Raw genomic sequence first — 26,605 nt, 5'->3', positions numbered from 1 at the left:
GTGCTGTAGCTGCTAAAATCTTTGCTAGTTTAGTGGATAAATACACGTTGCAGTATAAGCTGTTAAAAACTGACACTGGGTTAGAGAGTGGCACACAATTCATTACAGAGCCACTCCATGCAAAGTGATCTAATTTCCACAAAGCTCCCACAAAATCATCACGAATTTTGCTGAAACTTGATGCAAACCATTTGCCCAAGTCCCAGTGAACAATGGCAAAGTTTTACTTTCACAAATTTATTACTACCAAGGACATGGTCATCTGTATGGCATGTTGCAACTTTCAACAATGCATCCCAGAGTTTTCAGCAGTTTTGAGACATAGCATCTACAGCAATGTTTTCTTGAAAGAAACAAACCTATGCCATCTCATTTTGCGCTCTTAAGTAAAATAATTTTTAAAAAAGATACGAGCAGCTATCATATAGATAATCTGAAACAAAGTTGCCCAAGAAAATAAAAGCTTGGGAGGGGGGGGGGGGGGGGGAGAAGAAGAACCATGTGAAGTGAAGTTTAGCTTTTTTACCTCCGGAAGTAAGTGAGGCAAACCTGAAACTTTGCACGTAGTAACTTACCAGTACACGTTTTAATATTTAAAATTTTATTCAACTGCTTTTCAACAGTTTACAGATTGAGGCCACAGTTGATTACTTCTGTAAAAACACAGAAAATGGTATTTTAGTCCACTTTTACAAAAAAAGAGATTACTACACACATTTTTAAAGAGTTTTCATTAGACATGACCAAGTTCCAAACCACACAAAAAACTAGATTTTGTTTGGCAATACGAGCATGTAAGGCCCTAAGAAATGGCAGGATAGAGCTGCATTAAAAATAAACCTATATACCACTTGCTCAAATTAAATTTCGTGTTTTATTGTGGTCTGCAATTGTTTAGGGCTCTCCAGGGGAGGTAATATAAGTCCTGATGATTAGGAAGCGAGATCCAGTCAGAAAAATGTGAAAACTTCTTTTATATAGAAAAGGAAAGAGGAGGGGCTCTTGACATGTTTCCTCACAATATATTTCAGACTGTTTTTCTCCTATAATAACTACAGAATCAAACTGGTTATAAACTTCAAAATTTTCTTGCGCATTACCAAGACACTGGAGATCACGGTAGCAAAACAGTCATGTAACAGCTACAACAGACATTGTATAAACTGCCTTCACGTTTTACACCACTGTTATAAAGTGTAAATTTTTGTGACATTCATAGCACTCTGCGTCATATTTATTTTTGGAAAGGATTCATTCTAGAGAATTTTGAGTTTGTCTTTTTTGTGCAATGATATAGACATATCAGCTTAATTTCAGTTTAAAGTATAGCATATTTTGCATTTACACAGTGTGCAGTCTGTGTGGAACATTAGTGTACTGATAAAAAGATTGTATAGATGTGTTGCAAGGAGGAAAGACAAAAATGCAGTAAATGAAGCAGGCAAAAAGGAATACAAACGTCTCAAAAATGAGATCGATAGGAAGTGCAAAATGAGTAAGCAGGGATGGCTAGAGGACAAATGTAAGGATGTAGAGACGTATATCACTAGGGGTAAGATAGATACTGCCTACAGGAAAATTAAAGAGACCTTTGGAGAAAAGAGAACCACTTGCATGAATATCAAGAGCTCAGATGGAAACCCAGTTCTAATCAAAGAAGGGAAATTGGAAAGGTGGAAGGAGTATATAGAGGGTCTATACAAGGGCGATGTTCTTGAGGACAAAATAATGGAAATGGAAGAGGATGTAGATGAAGATGAAATGGGAGATACGATACTGTGTGAAGAGTTGGACAGAGCACTGAAAGACCTAAGTCAAAACAAGCTCCCGGGAGTAGACAACATTCCATTGGAACTACTGATAGCCTTGGGAGAGCCAGCCCTGACAAAACTCTACCATCTGGTGAGCAAGGCGAAATACCCTCAGACTTCAAGAAGAATATAATAATTTCAATCCCAAAGAAAGCAAGTGTGCACAGGTGTGAAAATTACCGAACTATCAGTTTAATAAGCCACGGCTGCAAAATACTAACACAAATTCTTTACAGACAAATGGAAAAACTGATAGAAGCCGACCTCGGGGAAGATCAGTTTGGATTCCGTAGAAATGTGAGGCAATACTGACCCTACGACTTATCTTAGAAAATAGTGTTGACTGGAATACTCTCTTTCAAATCCTGAAGGTGGCAGGGGTAAAATACAGGGAGCGAAAGGCTATTTACAATTTGTACAGAAACCAGATGGCAGTTATAAGAGTCGAGGGGCATGAAAGGGAAGCAGTGGTTGGGAAGGGAGTGAGACAGGGTTGTAGCCTCTTCCCGATGTTATTCAATCTGTATATTGAGCAAGCAGTAAAGGAAACAAAAGAAAAATTCGGAGTAGGAATTAAAACCGTGGAGAAGAAATAACAACTTTGAGGTTCGCCAATGACATTGAAATTCTGTCACAGACAGCAAAGGATCTGGAAGAACAGCTGAACGGAATGGACAGTGTCTTGAAAGGAGGATATAAGATGAACATCAACAAAAGCAAAATGAGGATAATGGAAGGTAGTTGAATTAAGTTGGGTAATGCTGTGGGAATTAGATTAGGAAATGAGACGCTTAAAGTAGTAAATGAGTTTTGCTATTTGGGAAGTAAAATAACTGATGATGGTCGAAGTAGAGAGGATATAAAATGTAGACTGGCAATGGCAAGAAAAGCGTTTCTGAAGAAGAGAAATTTGTTAACATCGAGTATAGATGTGTCAGGAAGTCGTTTCTGAAAGTATTTGTATGGAGTGTAGCCATGTATGGAAGTGAAACGTGGATGATAAATAGTTTAAGACAAAAAGAGAATAGAAGCTTTTGAAATGTGGTGCTACAGAAGGATGCTGAAGATTACTTGGGTAGATCACATAACTAATGAGGAGGTATTGAGTAGAATTGGGGAGAAGAGAAATTTGTGGCACAACTTGACTAGAAGAAGGGATCGGTTGGTAGGACATTTTGAGGCATAAAGGGATCACCAATTTAGTATTGAAGGGCAGAACGGAGGGTAAAAATTGTAGAGGGAGACCAAGAGATGAATACACTACACAGATCAGAAGGATAGGTTGCAGTAGGTACTGGGAGATGAAGAAGCTTGCACAGGATATTGTAGCATGGAGAGCTACATCAAACCAGTCTCTGGATTGAAGACCACAACAGATGTGTTGCGATGGTGCATGGTGGTTTAATCACTGCTGTTACTTTAAAAGTGAAAAAATTGGAATCCCTTCATAGAGGCCACACCCAATAGCTGTTCAACTGCAGCCATGGGTGACAGTTTCTTTACCACATGCTACCAAGCCTGATGATACATTTTTTAAGTGTCAGAAGCTAAAGCTAGAAAAGATCTCTTTTAGGATCTTATACTTATGTTTACTTTTAGCCACTTGAATTTTTTTATTACTTTGCTGTTGAATGCCATGAAGAAGACTAGTGGATTGGAAATACCTTTTGCCCTCCACTGGCCAAGAGCCTTTCAGAAGCTTTGTATCTCCACTTAGTCCAGCAAATTAATTTTATCAGCCATGAAGGAGTGACAAGTGCTGAGTTCCAGATAAGCATATTACTGCTGCTATTCTAGCACCATCAGTGACATTGTGTGGCAAGCATTATAATTTCCCTCATAACACTGAACAGGAAATTAATAATATTTGTAAAAATTCAAGTAACTTTAAGAAAACATAAGCTTAAGATACTAAAAGAGACCTCTTCAAGCTTTGGCATTTGACAGTTAAAGGAACGCATTATCACACTTGTGATCCTATGTAAAGAAAAGCTTACCAGGCTTGGTAACCTGAGGTAAAGAAACCCACCAGCAGCTACTGTTGAGCAGTTATTGGACACTGATCGGGATGCTGCTTTTCTCACTTGAGAAGAAACCAGTTGTGGTTAAACCACTGTGGACCACAGCACCACTTTTGTACAATTTTTCATCTGTACACTGATGGTCCACATAGACTGCAAAATATACAAACAAAAAACCTGCTATATCTTAAAGTGAAATCAAATAGCACATCAATACCACTGCACAATAAAAAGACACACTCAAAATTCTCTATAACATGAATCCTTTCCACAAAAAAGTTGGGAAGACTGCTATAATGTCATCAAAATATACACAGTGACAATGGTGTAAAACTTGAAGGCAGTTTATATGACGTGTGTTGCAGATGCAACAGTTTTACTACCATCATCTTCACACAGTTAACTTTTGAAGTTCATAACCAATTTTATTCTGTAGTTACTACAGCAGAAAAGCAGGCTGAAATATGTTATGCGGAGTCATGTCAAAAGACCTCTTTCCACTCCTAGTTGTCAGAACTTTTGAGATTACCTTCCCCAGAGAGTACTAAACAAGTTATAGAACCTTATAAAAGATGATAGATTTAATTTGAGCACCAGCAAGTGGAATATGGGTTTTCAGTGCACCTCAACCCTGTCATTGTTTTTAGGGTCTTATATGCTCGCACTGACTAACCAAATCTAGTTTTTTCGGGTGGTTAAGAAAATGGTCTTTCTAATGAAAACAAGTTAAAAGAATTTGTAGAAAACTCTTTTTTGTAGAACTGTGCTAAAAATACCCATTTTTGACATTTTCACAAAAATCACTAATTTTGCCCTTCATTTGCAAGCTGTTGGGAAGCAGTAGGAGGATGAAATTTTAAATTCTATGATTTGTATTGGTAAGTTATTTTCTGAAAAGTTTCAGGTTCATCCTGATATTACTTCTGGAGATATAAAAAACTAAATCTCAAATTTTTTTTTTCAAGTGCCTGTTTTACACCAACTTTGCTTCAAATTATCCACATGAAGTTGCTCATACAATCTTTAGAGTGCAAAAAGCTGTACAAGATAGCAAATTTTTTTTTCCTTCAAGAAAACATTGCTGGAGAGGATACATCTCAAAACTGTCAAAAACACAGGTGTGCATTGTGAGAGAAAAGTGGTGCAGCATCGTCACATAGTAAATGACAATGGCTGGAAAGACAGTGCCCAGTACATAGCCTAGTTAAAATTATCTCCTCGTGATGAGATGGGTGAAGATACGTCAACCTGAGGGGTTTTAATCACCCTGAGCAATTCCTGTAGAGGGAGAATCAATGTTTGTGATAGAGATACAATGTTCCAACTTATAGCAAATCTGTTCTCGCCTGAGGGGTAGAATTGTTAAAAGCTCTGGAATGTAGAGTTACAATAGCATCAGCAGTCTCATTCCCTGAGACACCCAATGTGTCCAGGAACCCATATGAATGACAGGTTAGTGACAGGATTTAGTGAGTAATGGCATTCCTGGAGCCGTTGTGCTGAAGCGTGGTTCATGTCCACTGCACAGAGACTCTGGAGAGCACTAAGGGAATCAGAGCATGCAACTGATTTAGAGACGTCATGTTGCTGGGTGTACAAGGTGGCCCGATACAAGCCGAACAGCTCTGTAGTAAAAATCGAGCTCCTATAAGGCGATATCTGAATACCGATGAAAATTATAAGAGATAAATGTGGTTAAATAGATAAAATGTAGATATACAAAAAGCTAGATAAGTTCACAAGTTTTTCTCTCGCATTAGCACACACAGTCACTTAATGGTACAAAATTGAAAACTTAACACAGTTACTTTAAGAGATAGTATTTCACTGGTCTAGGAAAGCCACAAATAGTGATAATGAAAATGGTGGTTGGATGAGCACTTAATATAACTGCATGAGCCAACCATCCTTTGAACACACTAAATATCCTGGATAAAGTTTAGGTAGGTGAGAACAACAAGATTTTAAACATGTGCCATATTTGTCTCTTAGTCACTTAATGAGGGGAGATCTGCTAATAACCCAGCTTCTGGCCTCTCTTGATGAACAGTACATTCAGTTAAAAAGCGGCAAACAGTAGATTAAACCCAGGCATCACAAACTGGCAGGTCTTGTTCATTATATGTAACTGGCCAGAAGGGGGTGTTTCACGAACTTACTGTCCCTTTTATCGACCGAAACTTTTTATCCCTTGAGCCCAACCACTCTTCCTACCATAGGCACATTACGGACCTTCTCAGCAATGATATGATATGCAGTGGCATAGAACAATGGATCACATTTGGCACGATGTGTGCCTACTCAACTGCAGCATCGGCTAACCCATCCCCGTAGATTCCTAAGTGGCCCAGTACCTCCTTACTCTGTCTATCAAACTTGAGACAGGCATCCTGGATGTTTTGGACTGTTTTATCTGCTGTGTACGTACGTTGGATGGTCCGCAGACCTCTGAGTGAAATAGAGCAGATCAGGAATTCCAAGCCCTGATCATGTCTCATCTGATCCATAGCTTTCAGAATTATATACAGGACAGTCAGAAACTGTATGAAAAGCTTGTAAGAATGTTGGAGGTAAGGTTGTGCTGAGAAGTAATAGTTATGGGGGGGGGGGGGGGGGAATTGAGTCTTTTCAAAGTTATTTGGCATTGAAGTTAGCCAATCAAGTGCGCATATTGAAGTTTCAACTAACCAAAGGCAGAATACGTTGGGTAACACAAGCTCAGGCAGGCTGCTTGAATTTGTGCACATAATGACCTGATTGGCTAACTTCAATGCTAATTAAATAACTTGGAAACAGTACAATGTATAGAAATTTTTTCTGAGCAACTGCTTCTCAGCACAACCTCCCCCTGCAACAACCTTACAAACTTTGCAGACTGTTCCTGATCACCCTACATAATTCAGTGTGAAATAAACTAGATTAATATGAACATTAGTGTCCAGAGTCCAAATAATCTGATTGCAAACCAAGCAGAACGAGGCTCTTTGGTTAATTTATCCACATGCTGATGGCAACTCAGTTTAACTTTCTATTACTGGGATTCACAGTCATGTGAAATTTCTTGAAAGACATCACGTTTATGCCAGTGTCTGTTAAACTTTTTATTTCCATTATTGCGATTTCGCCCATAGGCCATTATCGAGTGCAGATGTTTTGGCTTTAAGCCATGTCTACTTCATACAAGCTGACACATTTATATGTCGTCGTCACTTGTTGTTATACACATTCGTAACGCTGCTAAGTAGTGGGAGTACACATGTCAATGGGCATGTGTGCTGGTACTACTTAGCAGTGTTACAATGTATATAAAAGCAAATCATCATCATCATCATTTAAGACTGATTATGCCTTTCAGTGTTCAGTCTGGAGCATAGTCCCCCTTATAAAATTCCTCCATGATCCCCTATTCAGTGCTAACATTGGTGCCTCTTCTGATGTTAAGCCTATTACTTCAAAATCATTCTTAACCGAATCCAGGTACCTTCTCCTTGGTCTACCCCAACTCCTCCTACCCTCTACTGCTGAACCCATGAGTCTCTTGGGTAACCTTGCTTCTCCCATGCGTGTAACATGACCCCACCCCACCATCTAAGCCTGTTCGCCCTGACTGCTACATCTATAGAGTTCATTCCCAGTTTTTCTTTGATTTCCTCAATGTGGACACCCTCCTGCCATTGTTCCCATCTACTAGTACCTGCAATCATCCTACCTACTTTCATATCCGTAACCTCAACCTTACTGATAAGGTAACCTGAATCCACCCAGCTTTCGCTCCCATATAACAAAGTTGGTCGAAAGATTGAACAGTGCACAGATAACTTAGTCTCGGTACTGACTTCCTTCTTGCAGAAGAGAGTAAATCGTAGCTGAGTGCTCACTGCATTAGCTTTGCTACACTTCGCTTCCAGTTCATTCACTATGTTGCCAACCTGTGAGAATATGCATCCTAAGTACTTGAAACCGTCCACCTGTTCTAACTTTGTTCCTCCTATTTGGCACTCAATCCGTTTATATCTCTTTCCCACTGACATTACTTTCGTTTTGGAGATGCTAATCTTCATACCATAGTCCTTACATTTCTGATCTAGCTCTGAAACATTACTTTGCAAACTTTCAATCGAATCTGCCATCACAACTAAGTCATCCGCATATGCAAGACTGCTTATTTTGTGTTCACATATCTTAATCTCACCCAGCCAGCCTATTGTTTTCAACATATGATCCATAAATGATATGAACAACAGTGGAGACAGGTTGCAGCCTTGTCTTACCCCTGAAACTACTTTGAACCATGAACTCAATTTACCGTCAACTCTAACTGCTGCCTGACTATCTATGTAAAGACCTTTAATTGCTTGCAAAAGTTTGCCTCCTATCCATAATCTCGTAGAACAGACAATAACTTCCTCCTAGGAACCCGGTCGTATGCCTTTTCTAGATCTATAAAGCATAGATACAATTCCCTGTTCCACTCGTTAACACTTCTCCATTATTTGCCGTATTCTAAAGATCTGGTCCTGACAACCTCTAAGAGCCCTAAACCTACACTGATTTTCATGCAATTTGTCCTCAACTAATACTCGCACTTTCCTTTCAACAATACCTGAGAAGATTTTACCCGCAACGCTGATTAAAGAGATACCCCTGTAGTTGTTGCAATCTTTTCTGTTTCCATGTTTTAAGATTGGTGTGATTACTGCTTTCGTCCAGTCTGACGGAATTTGTCCCGACTCCCAGGCCATTTCAATTATCCTGTGTAGCCATTTAAGACCTGACATTCCACTGTATTTGATGAGTTCCGACTTAATTTCATCCACCCCAGTTGCTTTATTGCACTGCAATCTATTGGCCATTTTCTCCACTTCCTCAAATGTGATCCTATTTCCATCATCATTCCTATCCCATTGTACATCGAAATCTGAAACATTACTGACAACAACATATAAATGTGCCAGTTTGTATAAAGTTGTATAAAGCAGACATGACTTAAGCCAAATTATCTGCACTTGATAATGGCCTAAGGCCGAAATCGCAATAATGGAAATAAAAAGTTTAACAGTCACTGGCGTAAACGTGATGTCTTTCAAGAAACCAACTCAGTTTGTTATCCATTCAGATGCACAGGAATTTCACATATGGAGTTTCATTTCTGTTTCCACAGATTGGTCCATTGAGACTGTAAAAGCAAAATTGGACTTATAGTGCAAATAAAGGCATCTAAGAAAACTTTCTTCCCATGCCCAGTGCACAAATTGAACGTGAAGAAAGCATAATATGTGGTACAATAGGAAGTGACCCCTGCCATGCTCTTCACAGTTTATTGCAGAGTAAAGATGTAGATATATACTTTCGGTACCTGTGCCATTATAATTAGTTTGGAATTGCATAATATGTGTTTTTGTTAAAATTAAAGAGCTAAGCAGCTTGCTGTGGATCAGCTGAAAACATGTACCACTACTCTACTGGCCATATCTAGTGTGGCCATGTTAGGACACTGTCAGTGTACTTGTGTCATCACAGATTTTGAAATTCTCGTGTCCCAGGTAAACCATTTGTGTAGGTTAAGATGAAAAAGTTCTGTCAAATGCTTGCTTTAATGGTTAAAAGGCACAGTTCCATTCTGTACACACAACACTGACATTGATAATCATCATACACTGATAGGACGCAGTATTTGGAGTGTCACAGATGAGAATTTAAAACTGAAAACATTGTAGTGGCCAACGGCCTTGCCGCAGTGGTAACACCAGTTCCTATCAGATCACCGAAGTTAAGTTGGTTGCTCGGACGGTTTAGAGGCGGGAGAAGGGACCAAACTACGAGGTCATCGGTCCCTTCGAAGTTAAGTGCTGTTGAGCTCGGCTAGCATTTGGACAGGTCGCCAACCGGATCTATCGAGTGCTGTCGACAAGCGGGGTGCCCCGGCCTTTGTGAGGCCAACTGGGGAGCTACTTGACTGAGAAGTACAGGGCTATTACAAATGATTGAAGCAATTTCTTAAATTCACTGTAGCTCCATTCATTGACATATGGTCACGACACACTACGGATGCGTAGAAAAATTCATAAAGTTTTGTTCGGCTGAAGCCGCACTTCAGGTTTCTGCCGCCAGAGCGCTCGAGATTGCAGTGAGACAAAATGGCGACAGGAGCCGAGAAAGCGTATGTCGTGCTTGAAATGCACTCACATCAGTCAGTCATAACAGTGCAACGACACTTCAGGACGAAGTTCAACAAAGATCCACCAACTGCTAACTCCATTCGGCGACAGTATGCGCAGTTTAAAGCTTCTGGATGCCTCTGTAAGGGGAAATCGACGGGTCGGCCTGCAGTGAGCGAAGAAACGGTCGAACGCGTGCGGGCAAGTTTCACGCGTAGCCCGCGGAAGTCGACAAATAAAGCAAGCAGGGAGCTAAATGTACCACAGCCTATGGTTTGGAAAATCTTACGGAAAAGGCTAAAGCAGAAGCCTTACCGTTTACAATTGCTACAAGCCCTGACACCCGATGACAAAGTCAAACGCTTTGAATTTTCGGCGCGGTTGCAACAGCTCACGGAAGAGGATGCGTTCAGTGCGAAACTTGTTTTCAGTGATGAAGCAACATTTTTTCTTAATGGTGAAGTGAACAGACACAATGTGCGAATCTGGGCGGTAGAGAATCCTCACGCATTCGCGCAGCAAATTCGCAATTCACCAAAAGTTAATGTGTTTTGTGCAATCTCAATCTCACGGTTTAAAGTTTACGGCCCCTTTTTCTTCTGCGAAAAAAAGCGTTACAGGACACGTGTATCTGGACAAGCTGGAAAATTGGCTCATGCCACAACTGGAGACCGACAGCGCCGACTTCATCTTTCAACAGGATGGTGCTCCACCGCACTTCCATCATGATGTTCGGCATATCTTAAACAGGAGATTGGAAAACCGATGGATCGGTCGTGGTGGAGATCACGATCAGCAATTCGTGTCATGGCCTCCACGCTCTCCCGACTTATCCCCGTGCGATTTCTTTCTGTGGGGTTACGTGAAAGATTCAGTGTTTAAACCTCCTCTACCAAGAAACGTGCCAGAACTGCGAGCTCGCATCAACGACGCTTTCGAACTCGTCGACGGGGATATGCTGCGCCGAGTGTGGGAGGAACTCGATTATCGGCCTGATGTCTGCCGAATCACTAAAGGGGCACATATCGAACATTTGTGAATGCCTAAAAAAACTTTTTGAGTTTTTGTACATGTGTGCAAAGCATTGTGAAAATATCTCAAATAATAAAGTTATTATAGAGCTGTGAAATCACTTCAATCATTTGTAATAACCCTGTAGTGGCACCGGCCACAAAAACTGACAGTGGCCGGGGGAGCAGTGTGCTGACCACATGCTCCTCCGTATGCGCATCCAGTGATGGTTTAGGGCTGAGGATAACACTGCTGCTGGATGGTACAATTGGGCCTTCAAGGCTTGTTTGCATGGTGTTTGGTTTTTAAATAGCGTATTAATGACTCTTAGAAAGATTTAATCTGGCTACTGGAAACACATCTGCAAGTAGGAGACCCGGGTTCAAGCCCGGGTGTGGCATAAACTTTAATTCATTTCTTCAGTTTATATCATGACAGATGCAATTGTTTCCCCTTAACAAAAGTTTCTGTACCATAGAATGTCTGAGGAGGAGCAACCAACAAACATTTGTAAATAGATAAAATGAATATATGGATTTCAAAAATAAATTGTAGTAGTGTGCTTTGTAACATGTAGCATGAATACAATCTAATTACCTCAATATGATACAGAATTTAAAGCATAAAAGTTGTATCTAGGGTTGCACATATAAAGGGGGTTGGGTTGTTTGGGTAAGGAGACCAGACAGTGAGGTTGTCGGTCTCATCAGATGAGGGAAGGACGGGGAAGGAAGTCGGCCATGCCCTTTCAAAGGAACCATCCCGGCATTTGCCTGGAGCGATTTAGGGAAATCACAGAAAACCTAAATCAGGATGGCAGGACGCGGGATTGAACCGTCGTCCTCCCGAATGCGAGTCCAGTGTCTTCCCACCGGCCACCTCACTCAGTGCACATATAAAGAATGTGTAGCCAACAATCGAGTGTTCCTTGTGTAAACATGGAAAACAGTATTGACAAATATTTATAGTTTGTTTTGGATGTATGTTGGAAGCAAAGAAACAATGAAAGCTGTGTTCACCACCATCAATCAAGAATTAACTGAAGGGACCAACAATTCGAAGACAACACACAAAAGAACTGTCTGCTTTCAACCTAGCCTAGACTATGTTACATTTAAAATTTTGTATTCAATTTCGTTGGCTTCGGTAACTCACAACCGACCTGTCATCTTTCAACCTAATCTGCAGCCCAATAGGCATAATCCTACTTGTGGTGTCACCGCCAGACACCACACTTGCTAGGTGGTACTTTAAATCGGCCGCGGTCCATTAGTACACGTCGGACCCGCGTGTCGCCACTGTCAGTGATCGCAGACCGAGCGCCACCACACGGCAGGTCTCGAGAGACTTACGAGCACTCGCCCCAGTTGTACGGACGACGTAGCTAGCGATGCACACTGTCGAAGCCTCGCTCATTTGCAGAGCAGATAGTTAGAATAGCCTTCAGCTAAGTCTATGGCTACGACCTAGCAAGGCGCCATTAGTAACATTGCATGTATCTAAAGAGTCTCACTTGTATCGCCACAATTTCCAGATGTACCACAAGGATGGATTAAAGTTAAGTATCACAGCAGCTACGTACTTTTCTTTATAGCATTCATTACGTATCCTGTTTCAGACCTCACGCCATCCTGCTTTAGCTTAGCGCGTGCCTTTCGGCTTCCTCTCATTGTGTCTAGGCTGTCTTGTCTAGACACAACACTACTCTCTAACCCACCTGTTATTTATTCAGCTGCAGCACTTTTTCTTATATGAAGTTAATGAATGTTGATCGACAGTCTTTACTTTCAGAGACAGTTTATAGTTAATTGTTAACACTGTGGTAGTTCCTATATGTTTACCACAAACAATACTACTATAGAATACTGTAGAAAAGAATGAGAAACCCAAAGATATTCTTAGTCTGGAAACACTTCACTTCATATATCATTTGATCAAAAACAGTGCCCTTCAGATGATACTTCTTGAGCCCAAATTAATCAGCAACAAGTATGCCATACAATTCCAGAATCATAGCTGGTAAATAAGCCAAAGATACTATGTTTGAGCACTGTACCCTTGTTTTGTACCGTATGTAGAACAACCAAATTCTGGCCTGTGTAAGAGCTTGACACTATGCCATTGAAAGGTGATGCATTACCACTTCATCCTATTTGTAGATGACGAGCAATATGTTTGACTAAGTACCCAACCACAGTCGAGAGCACTGGCATCACTATATGAAAGGTGCTCTAGACGAAAGGTTGAATTAAGCAGCATTTGCCGTTCACTCGACTGCATCTATTTCTCTTAGAAACAATCAAACCTGCACACCCTGAATATTTTCTTTAAATTTTGACATATGGTATCTTACTCTGGGAAAACTAGCCACAAGCAAATAAAATCTTTGTGGAACAGAAGACGGTCATCAGAACTATGAGAGGAATCCATCCTACTGCAGATTGAAACTGAAGAAATTGCAAAAAGGTGGGAATTTAAGGAGATGGGACCTGGATAAACTGAAAGAACCAGAGGTTGTAGAGAGTTTCAGGGAGAGCATAAGGGAACAATTGACAGGAATGGGGGAAAGAAATACAGTAGAAGAAGAATGGGTAGCTCTGAGGGATGAAGTAGTGAAGGCAGCAGAGGATCAAGTAGGTAAAAAGACGAGGGCTAATAGAAATCCTTGGGTAACAGAAGAAATATTGAATTTAATTGATGAAAGGAGAAAACATAAAAATGCAGTAAATGAAGCCGGCAAAAGGGAATACAAACGTCTCAAAAATGAGATCGACAGGAAGTGCAAAATGGCTAAGCAGGGATGGCTAGAGGACAAATGTAAGGATGTAGAGGCTTGTCTCACTAGGGGTAAGATAGATACTGCCTACAGGAAAATTAAAGAGACCTTTGGAGAGAAGAGAACCACTTGTATGAATATCAAGAGCTCAGATGGCAACCCAGTTCTAAGCAAAGAAGGGAAGGCAGAAAGGTGGAAGGAGTATATAGAGAGTTTATACAAGGGCGATGTACTTGAGGACAGTATTATGGAAATGAAAGAGGATGTAGATGAAGATGAAATGGGAGATGAGATACTGCGTGAAGAGTTTGACAGAGCACTGAAAGACCTGAGTCGAAACAAGGCCCCGGGAGTGGACAACATTCCATTAGAACTACTGATAGCCTTGGGAGAGCCAGTGATGACAAAACTCTACCATGTGGTGAGCAAGATGTATGAGACAGGTGAAATACCCACAGACTTCAAGAAGAATATAATAATTCCAATCCCAAAGAAAGCAGGTGTTGACAGATGTGAAAATTACCGAACTATCAGTTTAATAAGTCACAGCTGCAAAATACTAACGCGAATTCTTTTCAGACGAATGGAAAAACTGGTAGAAGCGGACCTCGGGGAAGATCAGTTTGGATTCCGTAGAAATGTTGGAACACGTGAGGCAATACTAACCTTACGACTTATCTTAGAAGAAAGATTAAGAAAAGGCAAACCTACGTTTCTAGCATTTGTAGACTTAGAGAAAGCTTTTGACAATGTTAACTGGAATACTCTCTTTCAAATTCTGAAGGTGGCAGGGGTAAAATACAGGGAGCGAAAGGCTATTTACAATTTGTACAGAAACCAGATGGCAGTTATAAGAGTCGAGGGGCATGAAAGGGAAGCAGTAGTTGGGAAAGGAGTGAGACAGGGTTGTAGCCTCTCTCCGATGTTATTCAATCTGTATATTGAGCAAGCAGTAAAGGAAACAAAAGAAAAATTCGTAGTAGGTATTAAAATTCATGGAGAAGAAGTAAAAACTTTGAGGTTCGCCGATGACATTGTAATTCTGTCAGAGACAGCAAAGGACTTGGAAGAGCAGTTGAACGGAATGGACAGTGTCTTGAAAGGAGGATATAAGATGAACATCAACAAAAGCAAAACGAGGATAATGGAATGTAGTCAAATTAAATCGGGTGATGCTGAGGGGATTAGATTAGGAAATGAGACACTTAAAGTAGTAAAGGAGTTTTGCTATTTAGGGAGTAAAATAACTGATGATGGTCGAAGTAGAGAGGATATAAAATGTAGACTGGAAATGGCAAGGAAATCGTTTCTGAAGAAGAGAAATTTGTTAACATCGAGTATAGATTTAAGTGTCAGGAAGTCGTTTCTGAAAGTATTTGTATGGAGTGTAGCCATGTATGGAAGTGAAACATGGACGATAACCAGTTTGGACAAGAAGAGAATAGAAGCTTTCGAAATGTGGTGCTACAGAAGAATGCTGAAGATAAGGTGGGTAGATCACGTAACTAATGAGGAGGTATTGAATAGGATTGGGGAGAAGAGAAGTTTGTGGCACAACTTGACTAGAAGAAGGGATCGGTTGGTAGGACATGTTTTGAGGCATCAAGGGATCACAAATTTAGCATTGGAGGGCAGCGTGGAGGGTAAAAATCGTAGAGGGAGACCAAGAGATGAATACACTAAGCAGATTCAGAAGGATGTAGGTTGCAGTAGGTACTGGGAGATGAAGAAGCTTGCACAGGATAGAGTAGCATGGAGAGCTGCATCAAACCAGTCTCAGGACTGAAGACCACAACAACAACAAGGGTATAACTGCAACAAACTTACAGTTCATCAAGTTAGTGAATACCTTACTGAATTCACACACACACACACACACACACAAAAACCACATGTATCTCGTGGAGAGCTCTTTCTATTCTTTACAGGAACTTTCTGACATTGTGCAATTCTTTGTGAACCATGTTAATATTAAGTATTACTGCATTACTATACAAGCTTATTACATAGTACTGGTATTCCCTCTTTAATAGAACACTTTATATTGAATTAGTAACACTCAAAATCTCACTACATAAGCTCTAGGCTCTCACTTTTCATGTAGCTGCTTAACATATGATACGAAAAACTGCAAACGATACCAAAACACCAACGCCCACAGCAAAAACTACGGAAATTGGAACCAGACATTTCCCTTCACCACTGCTGACGATACCAAAACACCAATACTTACATATAAAACTACGAAAATTGGGGTCAACAGAAAGGTCCGATCTTACTCGTCGGCTTTGACCCGTGACGTAAGCGTGTTGTGGTGTGTGACGTCATTACGGCGCGGAAAACCTAATACATGGTTTGATGTACTCTTGTTTAAAGAACATGTATACGTAATATGAAGCAATTTGATGAACATATTGATCTGTAGCGTAGCCCACTTGAGGTTAGGTTGGGAGTTTATTTTTTGGAATGCGGCCGCGGCAGCGGCCGCCTATGACTCGAAAATATTGATTTGACACTAATGAAGCCTGTGGGGGGACGGGGGGGCACTGCAGACTCCCCCCACCGCATAACGACATATTTAGTTTCTCCCCACCCAAAAACCCCCAATTTCCCACGCTTGTCCCGTAACAGTCATTAGGCTTTTTGTGAAACTTGTGTATTTCAGTGTTTACAATACATATTCGATGTTTTTATATCCGCCATATTGGAATTGTTGTTTATGGTCGTTTCCGCGGTATTTGTGACGTCATGGGTCAAAGCCGACGGGTAAGATCGGACGCTTCTGTATTTCCGAAAATTGTAATAGATAATTTCCCTTTACCTTTATAGGTCAACCACAACTATTGATACGAAAAAACCAACATCTACAACTACGAAAACCAAAACCAAAATCACAACACCTCAAAAATTCAGAAGTCAAACATCCCTAAGTAAATTAAAAGACATTCAATACACAATATATACACAGAACATTACAATAAACAGTCCCAAAAAAACAATTAACACAAGACAACATCTACGACCAACTCAAACTCCGCGCCATAATGACGTCATACACAACACCCTTACGTCATGGGTCAAAGCAGACGGGTGGAATCGGACGCTTCCATTGACCCCTGATAGTGAATTCTTTTTGGGTGGGTAGTGTATGCAGGTTCAGTTTGTGTAGTTGTGTTCGAGGAGGGTGGGGAGCAACTGTCCTCTACGTGTCATTGAGTACGCCCTTGATCTCAACGAGAAAACAAATACCCACTTATGTAAGAGGCATTCAAATGAAACCCGGTCACTAGTGTAAAGTAACAGTAACGATTTTATAAACTCAAAAATGTAATTATATGCAGTACACATAAAAAATAATCACCAAAACTGTTGGCACATTTATCCCGTTGCGACCCTAGCTGGTCGATTCCATCCTCGAAGAAGCTAGTAGGCTGCTGTCGGATCCAGGCCTGGACCGAGTCACAAACTTCATCGTCCACTGCGAATTGATATCTGCAAATAGCTTGTTTTAGAGGTCCAAACACTGACGTATCTCGGCCACGGTGATTCTGCGGTTGTCCGAGACTAAAGCATTCACTTCAACAACCATTTCTGGTGTAATGACACGATGAGCCTGTCCAGGATGAGCATCATCTTCCAGTGACTCGCACCCCTCAAGGAATCGTTTGTGCCATTCCACAACACTTTAATGACTCAGGCTGTACTCACCGTACACACACTTCATCCGTCGATACATTTCACAGCCGCTAACTCCCTCCACTGCCAAAAATCGAATCACTCCTCGTTGTTTCTGCTTACTCGCTTGCACGTTCGGTAGTGAGCAATAACTTGTGTGACTGCCTTCTCTTTGGCATTAAACCAGACTGGCGCTATGCAAGATCAAAAGGTGCACACACGTCAGTCTCTCTACCAATAGATAGATGGTGCCACCATATCTGCAGTTATGTGGTGCCACCATAAGTGTAAGGCAAAGGTAGATGGACTGAGCAGGTTTCATTTGAATGAATCTCATATAAAAAACTTTTATGCTTTGATGAAGCCAACTATATGAAAAATACTGAAAAGTGAATAAACATTCTTATTCTGACATAGGTGGTGAGCAACTCTGGTAGGTATTGAAATATAAATAATCACAGAACAAATAATGATAATGATTTTTGTTGACCGACAACAATGCGTCTTACTTTGAAAGGGAAAACAATGCACAAATTCTGCAATGGTAATTACCAACAAAGAGGCCAATTTTTTCCCATTCCTCCCCAAATTGGTAAAACTTGCATAGAGCCCCTCCCTCTCCTAACCACCTCCAACCATTGTTTATTTTGTAGTTGATATTCCATTTGTGAACATATGTACCAGAATTCCTGTTGGAGATTTATTTCGATGTTATAACTTCTTAACCTATGTTTTTATAGGTTAGGATCCAAAATTCTTAGTACAATGCTTGCTGATGCCTATAAACTTCTAAATAATAGGGGAAATTTATAAGGAATGATGGGCATGATAAACAGCATTTCAAAGTAAAAACACCAAAAAGCTACCAACGAAAGAGCATGCCTTAAAAGCCAGGAATAAGAAAGGCTGTCTCCATTCAATGTACGAGGGCATAAATCATCTAAAGGTTGGTATTTCAGAGAAAAGTCATAAAGTTCACGAGTTACAAATTATTCTCTGTGAATGTAAAAATGTTAAAGCTGTTTGCCGCAATGAACATCAGCTTACTTATGACAATATTAAAATTATTAATAAAATAAAAAAAAATTCAAAATAGTCAACATAAAAGGCAGTGTGGTCCACAGACAAATCACAGTTAGGTGTTAAGAGTTAGCAGTGATGAAACATTTAAGATTAAAGTAGATGATAGCCTTGTAGTAAACTCAGCTCAAATATCAGAGTTTTGAAATGAATTCTTTATAAACGTGATGAAGTCAGACGTTGACAGAAGAGTATCAGAGGGGGAAGTAAATCCCTTTGGACTCCAAGAAACAAAGTATTTCATATGTTTTTTTAAGAAAAAGTCTCAAAGTATGTGGAAACTGTCATATCATTAAGGATTAAAACCATGCTGGAATGGGACACCCAGAAATGTGATTAAAGCAGTTTATCACATAACAGCTGCTATATTATCTCAAATAACCAAGCTATCTTTTGAATTGTGATGCTTTACTAATGTGTTAAAGTATGCCAGAATCAGACCTCTGATTCAGAATGGATGGAAGAAAGACATATGAAACTGTTGCCCTATTTCTATTCTTGCACTCCTGTAGAATGTAGCCTCAAAACATATCCAAAACTTTATTGTAAAAATTGATAATCAATTTGGATTTCAACAACAAAAAAACAAATTGGATGCAGTGATTAGCTCTACTGAAAATATATGCAAAGCATTGGATCAGAGGAGTAAAGTTGGAGGTATCTTCTTCTATCTAACAAAAGCCTTCGACTCTGTAAACCATGCCATGCATCTCTACAAATTAGATAAATATCAGATTAAGGACAATGCTCTGAAATATCTTACATTGTACCTGTAGAACAGAAAAGAAAGGTAACTGTTAGTTCAAATACAGTGAAATATTGTAAAGAAAGTACAGTATCACTAGGCGTGCCTCACGGCAGTTTTTAGAGCGCATCCTGTTCTCATTCTACATAAATGACTTAACCATAAACATAAATTTTTCATCAGTTCTGTCTACACATCTGTAGATTGAAAATGATGAAGAAGAAAACATTCTGAACTCTTATCATGAGTGCACTGGATACCCTACACAACTGGTATCAGTTGAATGGGTTTAAACTAAACATTGGTAAAACCTCTACGGTACATTTCAAAACCAAACATTTGAAATGTGGGGAACCTAAAATACAACTTAAAAATCAGCTTATGGGGGAAGTTGTCATGATCAGATTCCTTAAACTAAAGGTGAATAAGAATTTAAGCTGGAACGTACATATTAATTTCCTATCAAATTAAACAGTTTTGCATTTGCAATGCAAATTCAACAGAAACAAGTACTCTAAAAATAGCATACCACAGTTTTTTTGATTATATCATTTGGTATGGCATAATTTTCTGGGAGAAGCTCAAATAGTGTATCTCAAATACTAAAACTGCATAGATGTGTACTGCACAGAAAAAAGAATCTTGTCACAAAACTATTCCCTCTATATAGATTTATGAAATTATACTACTACACAGACAAAAATTATTTAAGGAGAACCACTTTACCCACACGTTTAACATGTGAAATAAGAATTTAATGCTACTCACACACCCATTTAAATTATACACATGGATTCCCGAGTCTATTGGGATGGCAATATATGATAAATGGGCAAAATATTTGATATCAAGCCAGAGATTCTAAAAATAGGGCTGCACCCGATTTTGGGGGAGAAATACTATTCAGCAGATGAATATAGAGGATCAAATGATAATTTTAGCAAGGGGTAATAAAAATTGTGTTGCTATTACTATTCTTATTATTAGGAGTCTGTTATTAGCACAAGTTTTTCTACTTTTATGGTGAAGCTACACCACAATTTTGACACATCTCCTGTACCTGAATCAACTGATTTAGATTATGCGTGTTATTAAACCAGTAAACCACAATTCTCAATTTAACCTATAGTTATACATAACAAGTAGTGAGTAACATATGGCATGATCGTATACATCGGGCTATCGATACTTAGCAGATCCTAAACTCAATTCCTGTCATTTAGACTATTTGTGGTGTACTCCAAGATAAACAGTAAATTGCGATACTAGCCGTCAGCTTTGACCGGGGACGAAGTGCACATGGGTCAAACGATTTAACAATTGCTATTATAAAGTTGTTTCCTTGGCCATGTTTAAGATGTAAATAAATGCCGGCAAATTTTGATGATAAAACTTAGGCAAAGGCCCAGAACCTAACGAAAGGCATGGAAATATAGAACATACAGTTGTATGACACAAGAAGTGGATCTATTGCCGTAACTTACAAAATTTGCTGCACCGTAAGAGAAAAATTATATTTTACGAAAAAAATTACAAATACGAATCGGAGACCGTATTAAACGTACAAACAAAGTTGACACTCGGCGCGGTGTCTGTTGGGAGCGACTGTATATGGCAAATGCCTTTACGGTCGCTCCCACCAGCCACAGCGCCGAGTGTCAACTTTTGGTTGCGCGTTTAATAGTTGGCAACGAGACATGTTGACTGATTACAGAAGATGGCAGAATCAATGACAAAATTGCCTTCATTCGTGCAAAGCTACGCCGCAGCACAATGGAGGATAAGTGTCAGCATGTTTGACATCATTCAAGATGGAATATGTAAACAAATTTATGCTCTGTTCTTAGGTCCTATACCTAGGAAAACGCGGCATACACAGGAAATAGCGACCAACACGTGAGACAATGATTCTGAAAGTCAATGCTTCTCGTTTCACTCGCAGTACCATAGTTTACACTAACTTCATATATACAGGCAGACAAGGCACAGGGTCAACCTTCAAGAAGAATGAAATCAAATCCCCAAAAGGTATCATCAAATAGTACAGTAACGAATTTTCTTGGGAGAAAAAAAGTGACTGCACTTTCATAAAACCTGGCACTCATTTCTGAAAAGGCAGAAATAAAATTAAAAATGTGGCCAATACCTAATATAAACCCAAACAGGAAAAAACAGAGCGAAACAAAATTAGTTTTGTGTTCCATCACTATTGGTGTTTGAATATCGCTCGCAACCATCGCATTGTGACAAGAACACATCGTAAATAATGCAACTGTCAGTAGTTCCTACCTGGTCCGTCAGAGGCGCTACCGTTCCTCACAGATGACGAAACTTCTCATCTGGTTTAGACAACTTCTATAATTTAGCAACTTCCGATTATGATAATTTATTGCATCAGATAAAGAATATAATTAGAGTTACAACTGCAGTGCTCAATCGCTCATTACGAAGAGAAGCATTTATCGAAAAAACCTGAGTATTGCAAAGTAATCCAAAGCTGTAGCAGATCACATGCCACATAGTAAATACTAAAAAACAGTAAACTCATTAACATTTTGTGTAATGTAATATCTTGTATAGACACCTTTTATTAACCTGACACGTTCCACGTCATTACGAAGTGTCGTATTCATGATCTATGAAACCAGTACTAATCTAATCTAATTGGAACTTGTACCGCAAAATACACTTCCACTATAGCTCAAGAACAGATTGCGAATATACGAGTAAATCGAGACGGTTATCCCAAGAAAGGCTTTAACTCCGTCGGGAAGTAACGAAGAGAATATCGGGAAAACTATACAGCTGTAGTGATGGCAACGATACACAGTACGATTTTTTTAAAATTATCGCAAAGAAAAAAAAAACTGGTTAACAACGGAATATTAGAATTGTCACCGAAACTGGTGAAAGTTATTTTTTCTCGTTCACAGCAGGCATTTTAAAAAATTTTCTGAAATCAAACGAAAATATGACGACGAATAATCCACTTGGATTCAAGGAACTGCTTCACACATGCCATTGACATTACAGCGGCGAATCCTATGAAACCTATATTATAAGACATATATTTCACACCGAGTATCTAGATTCATATATTAGGGAGATGGAGAGCACAACTGAAAGTACAAGATGCATTTAAAAATTGAAGAAAAACCCCTTAATTCTGTACAATATTGCAGTGAAAATATATGTTTAATGAAGAAGTAAGGTATTTACAATAACCAGCTGCGAATTACAATAACAAGAAAAGAACTATAAAGAAGCACATAGTTTATATGATATTTAACCACAGTATCTCCGTAGTAACAAGCTTTGAATTAAAATTCGACGATATGCACAGAGGAAGTTCAAACAGAAGTTAACCGAATTCCCTGTATAAGCTGGATGCATCAAGTCACGAAATACATTTCGGTACTGATACGTAAATATAACCTTTCCTTTTTTGTAATATTTTCGCTACTGATAAATATAATTTACCACATTCTGACTGTTTCTAATGCCAAATGCAACCAAAGCATTAGCGCCCTCCATCCCCACCATCACCTACAGATGCAGTTACACAACCTTACCTGGGCATTTCGAGCGAAGAGAGCCGTTATCAAAATGAGCGGTGTTAGAAACGACAGCGAAAACGCTGCAGCCATATTTTTTCGGACTTTCTCTTGATTGCTCGAAATTCTTCCTGATAGCCGGAAAATGTGACCTCCCACGGCAAAAGACAAAAGCTGTTTAAATTGAACAATGGCGATTCAAGGAAATGTTATGTTTCAAAACGAATAAAATACCAACAATAGAAGACCGAGGCTTAGCAAAGATACAACTGGCATCTGGCCCAAAGTCTGTGTTACGGTAATATTTATTATTATTTATTCGACCTACACGGTGAGACCACTATTTAGCCGTTAACACTTGGAAACAAAATTGAATTTTTTAAACTTAGACATGGATATATCTCTTTAAAATAACTATATATCGTTTCATCACTATTAGACATACAAAGACAAGCTCAATGCCTAACCACGGAAGTATCAGTTAAATTTTTCTGTAAAAGAATGCTTATTTCAGCTTGTCTATGGGTTTGTGGGCAGCTTTTTAAAATTGTTCACTAAAATAAATTTTGTCAAACATTTCTCACTCTTTGTTAGAAAACTAATGACGCTTGTTTGGAGTGGCTCTCTAAGTCGTAAGAGGAGTTGTTGTCTGTGTTGATGGAACTTCGGGTGGGCGAAAATTAAATGATTGATGTTCACACCATCTGTGTTGTTGCAATAACAGGTGTCTGAATTTCTAAATTGCAGACGAAACAAATGAGAAGGGAACCTGCTGTGATTATCATCGTCGTGATTATACAAATAGCTCTGCAGTGCACACACATGGTCGCCATATGATTAAGTCTCATCCTGCTGACTGTAGAAATTGCTGTGCAGAGCACAGATATATTGGTCGACTGGTTTACAGTTTCGTTACACAAAATATCCGCGTAAGCTTTTATTCAAAGCAAATAAATACATTTAGTGTTTCGAGAGCATACCGTTATTTCATGAGCTATGTCGACAACAAGTATACTGCTGTGTTCAGCCCAGTTTCTGCTCTCTATGGCACTGAGAATGCTTTTTGAATCAGAAATAATCAAAATCGTTCCTTCGTTCTGTGTTAAAGACTACATGATGGTTTTCATGATGTCTGCCACTGTAACAAGGGGACCCTCCATACTGTAAATCACGGATTTTGATGCGATTCAAAATGTGTTGTAGAGGCATTTACCCTGAGAACCTGGCTATCCGGTTTTTTAACGACGGGCCTTGATTTTTGAGAAAATCGAATTTGAAGTTCATTCCGCACTTTATATATCCTTATCATTGATTTTGTCTGAGAGTAGCCATTATTCGGTGTCTAATATTAGCTGGCACGGTAGCTCAGCACGTTCGTCGCCGGCACGATAGCTCAGCGTGTTCGGTCAGAGGGTTATCAGCCCTCTGTAATAAAAGAACTGAGTTAATCGATCAACAACGAACCTAAACGGCTGACTTACGACGTCCGCCCCGACCAGATGCAACGAACAAATGCGAACAAAGTGAGATTAAAAAAAAAAAGGGTTTAGCCACCCTCTGTAATAAAATACTGAGTAAGCGGATCAACGAACAACCCGAACGAATGTCATCGGACGTCCGCTACGAACAAATTCAACGAACAATATAGAACAAAATGAAATTAAAAAAAAAAAAGCGTAGTGGTAAAGGTTCACGTCTACCGCGTGGGGGGTACTGTTTTCGAATCCTGGTCATGTACTTTTTTTTCGAAATCGACCGAATTTTTCAATTTTATTTCAAAGAATACCAACAAACAGTGTAGGGTGTGCGAAATTATAAAGATATATTCAGTTATTAATTTTCTCAAATGTTCATTCCGTTTGTAGTTCGCATCATATTCTTCCAATTCATCTTCTTCGTTGAAATCTATCAATTCATCATTAATAATAATCTGTCTTTCGACCAAGAGATCCTGTATTGCGATACATATCTCATCCCCAATTGCAACGGAATTGGCAGAGATCACGCTAGGCGGTGTATCCGTTACGAAATTCAAATCGCGTTGTAGATTTTCGGCGTATTTAATGGCATTTGTGATTTCGCCTTAGGCTTCTTCGTTCAACTCCTCTACTTGTGGATCTTCTTCTGGCTGCACTACTGCAGAAACACTCGGTTCTTCCATTTCACAGAATTTTTCTAACACACGGCACTAGAGACGCTTTGCGAGCAATTGACGTTGTAGTTAGATGCGAACGTAAAGGAATGCAACTCGCATCCTCATTGGCCTAGGAGCTGGGGCTCCCCATTACAGCTAACGGTATTCACGGGAGAGGGGACAATAATGGGCGGAGATCGATTTCAGGTCATACAAGAAGCGACCGTTGTACGAACATTTCGAACTCCAACTGCGAACCACAAACGGAATGAACATCTGATAAAATTAATAACTGAATACATCTTTATAATTTCGCACACCTTACACTGTTCGTTGATATTCTTTGAAATAAAATTGAAAAATTCGGTCGATTTTGAAAAAACAAGTACATGAACAGGATTCGAACACAGTAGGTCCAGCGCGGTAGCCACTAACGTTTACCACTGGGCTACGCTGCGAGGGGAGTAATATCCGAATCGATGGATTGGAAGGAACGGTCCAACACCCTTGCCACCCCGCTCTGCAAACATTACGCCTCTTGACTTTTTTTTCTGAAGGAGCAAAGTAAAGATTTTTTCAGATTATCCAATATGTGGTTCGAAGCCAATGAGTTAGCTATTAACTATGAAAAGACTGTAAATATATACTTCAGCTAATCCAATGCTGATACTGACAAAGGAACATCCCCATCGCACCCCCCTCAGATTTAGTTATAAGTTGGCACAGTGGATTGGCCTTGATAAACTGAACACAGATCAATTGAGAAAACAGGAAGAAGTTGTGTGGAACTGTGAAAAAATAAGCAAAATATACAAACTGGGTAGTCCATGGGCCACATAGACAACATTATGGACACTGGCAGCTCAGGAGCGCCGTGGTCCCGTGGTAGCGTGAGCATCTGCAGAACGAGAGGTTCTTGGTTCAAGTCTTCCCTCGAGTGAAATTTTTACTTTCTTTATTTTTGCATAGTTATTATCTGTCCGTTCGTTCATTGACGTCTCTGTTCACTGTAATATGTTTAGTGTCTGTGTTTTGCGACCGCATCGCAAAACCGTGCGATTAGTAGACGAAAGGACGTGCCTCTCCAATGGGAACCGAAAACATTTGATCGCAAGGTCATAGGTCAACCGATTCCTCCACAGGAAAACACATCTGATATATTCTATACGACACTGGTGACGGCATGTGCGTCACATGAGAGGAATATGTTGTCGACCCACCTAACTTGTACACTTGGCAAATGGGTAAAAAGATTCTTCTACCTTGCCCGATTTAGTTTTTCTTGTGGATGTGATAATCATTCCCAAAAAAGTGATGAAAACATAAGAGTTTGTCACATAAAATGAAAATAAAAAAGTAAATTTTCACTCGATGGACGATTTGAACCAAGGACCTTTCGTTCCGCAGGTGCTCACGTTACCACCAGACCACGGCGCTCCTACCTTTTCATTATCCTTGATGTTGCATATGTTGCGCATTGACTACTCAGTTTGTATATTTTGCTTATTTTTTCACGGTTCCACACAACTTCTTCCTGTTTTCTCAATTGATCTGTGTTCAGTTTTTCAAGGCCTATCCACTGTGACAACTTATAACTAAATCTGAGGGGGGTGCGATGGGGAGGTTCCCTTGTGAGTACA

At 39.7% G+C, this 26,605-nt stretch overlaps 1 protein-coding gene across 1 annotated transcript in view; it reads right to left on the bottom strand.

Annotated features, from left to right (window-relative positions):
* Positions 1-22,975, bottom strand: part of LOC126212757 (trypsin-4-like) — a 186,621-nt gene extending 163,646 nt beyond the window's left edge. The window contains exon 1 of the mRNA XM_049940164.1: positions 22,850-22,975. Within this exon, the coding sequence (XP_049796121.1) occupies positions 22,850-22,924 (75 nt within the window). The 5' untranslated portion in view covers positions 22,925-22,975. The remainder of the gene's footprint in view (positions 1-22,849) is intronic.
* Positions 22,976-26,605: the final 3,630 nt, after the last annotated feature.

The sequence above is a fragment of the Schistocerca nitens genome, chromosome 11 (assembly GCF_023898315.1).
Source record: "Schistocerca nitens isolate TAMUIC-IGC-003100 chromosome 11, iqSchNite1.1, whole genome shotgun sequence".
Classification (NCBI taxonomy): Eukaryota; Metazoa; Arthropoda; class Insecta; order Orthoptera; family Acrididae; genus Schistocerca; species Schistocerca nitens.
The sequence above is the reverse complement of the archived record's forward strand: the minus strand, read 5'-3'. Positions and strand labels throughout refer to the sequence as shown.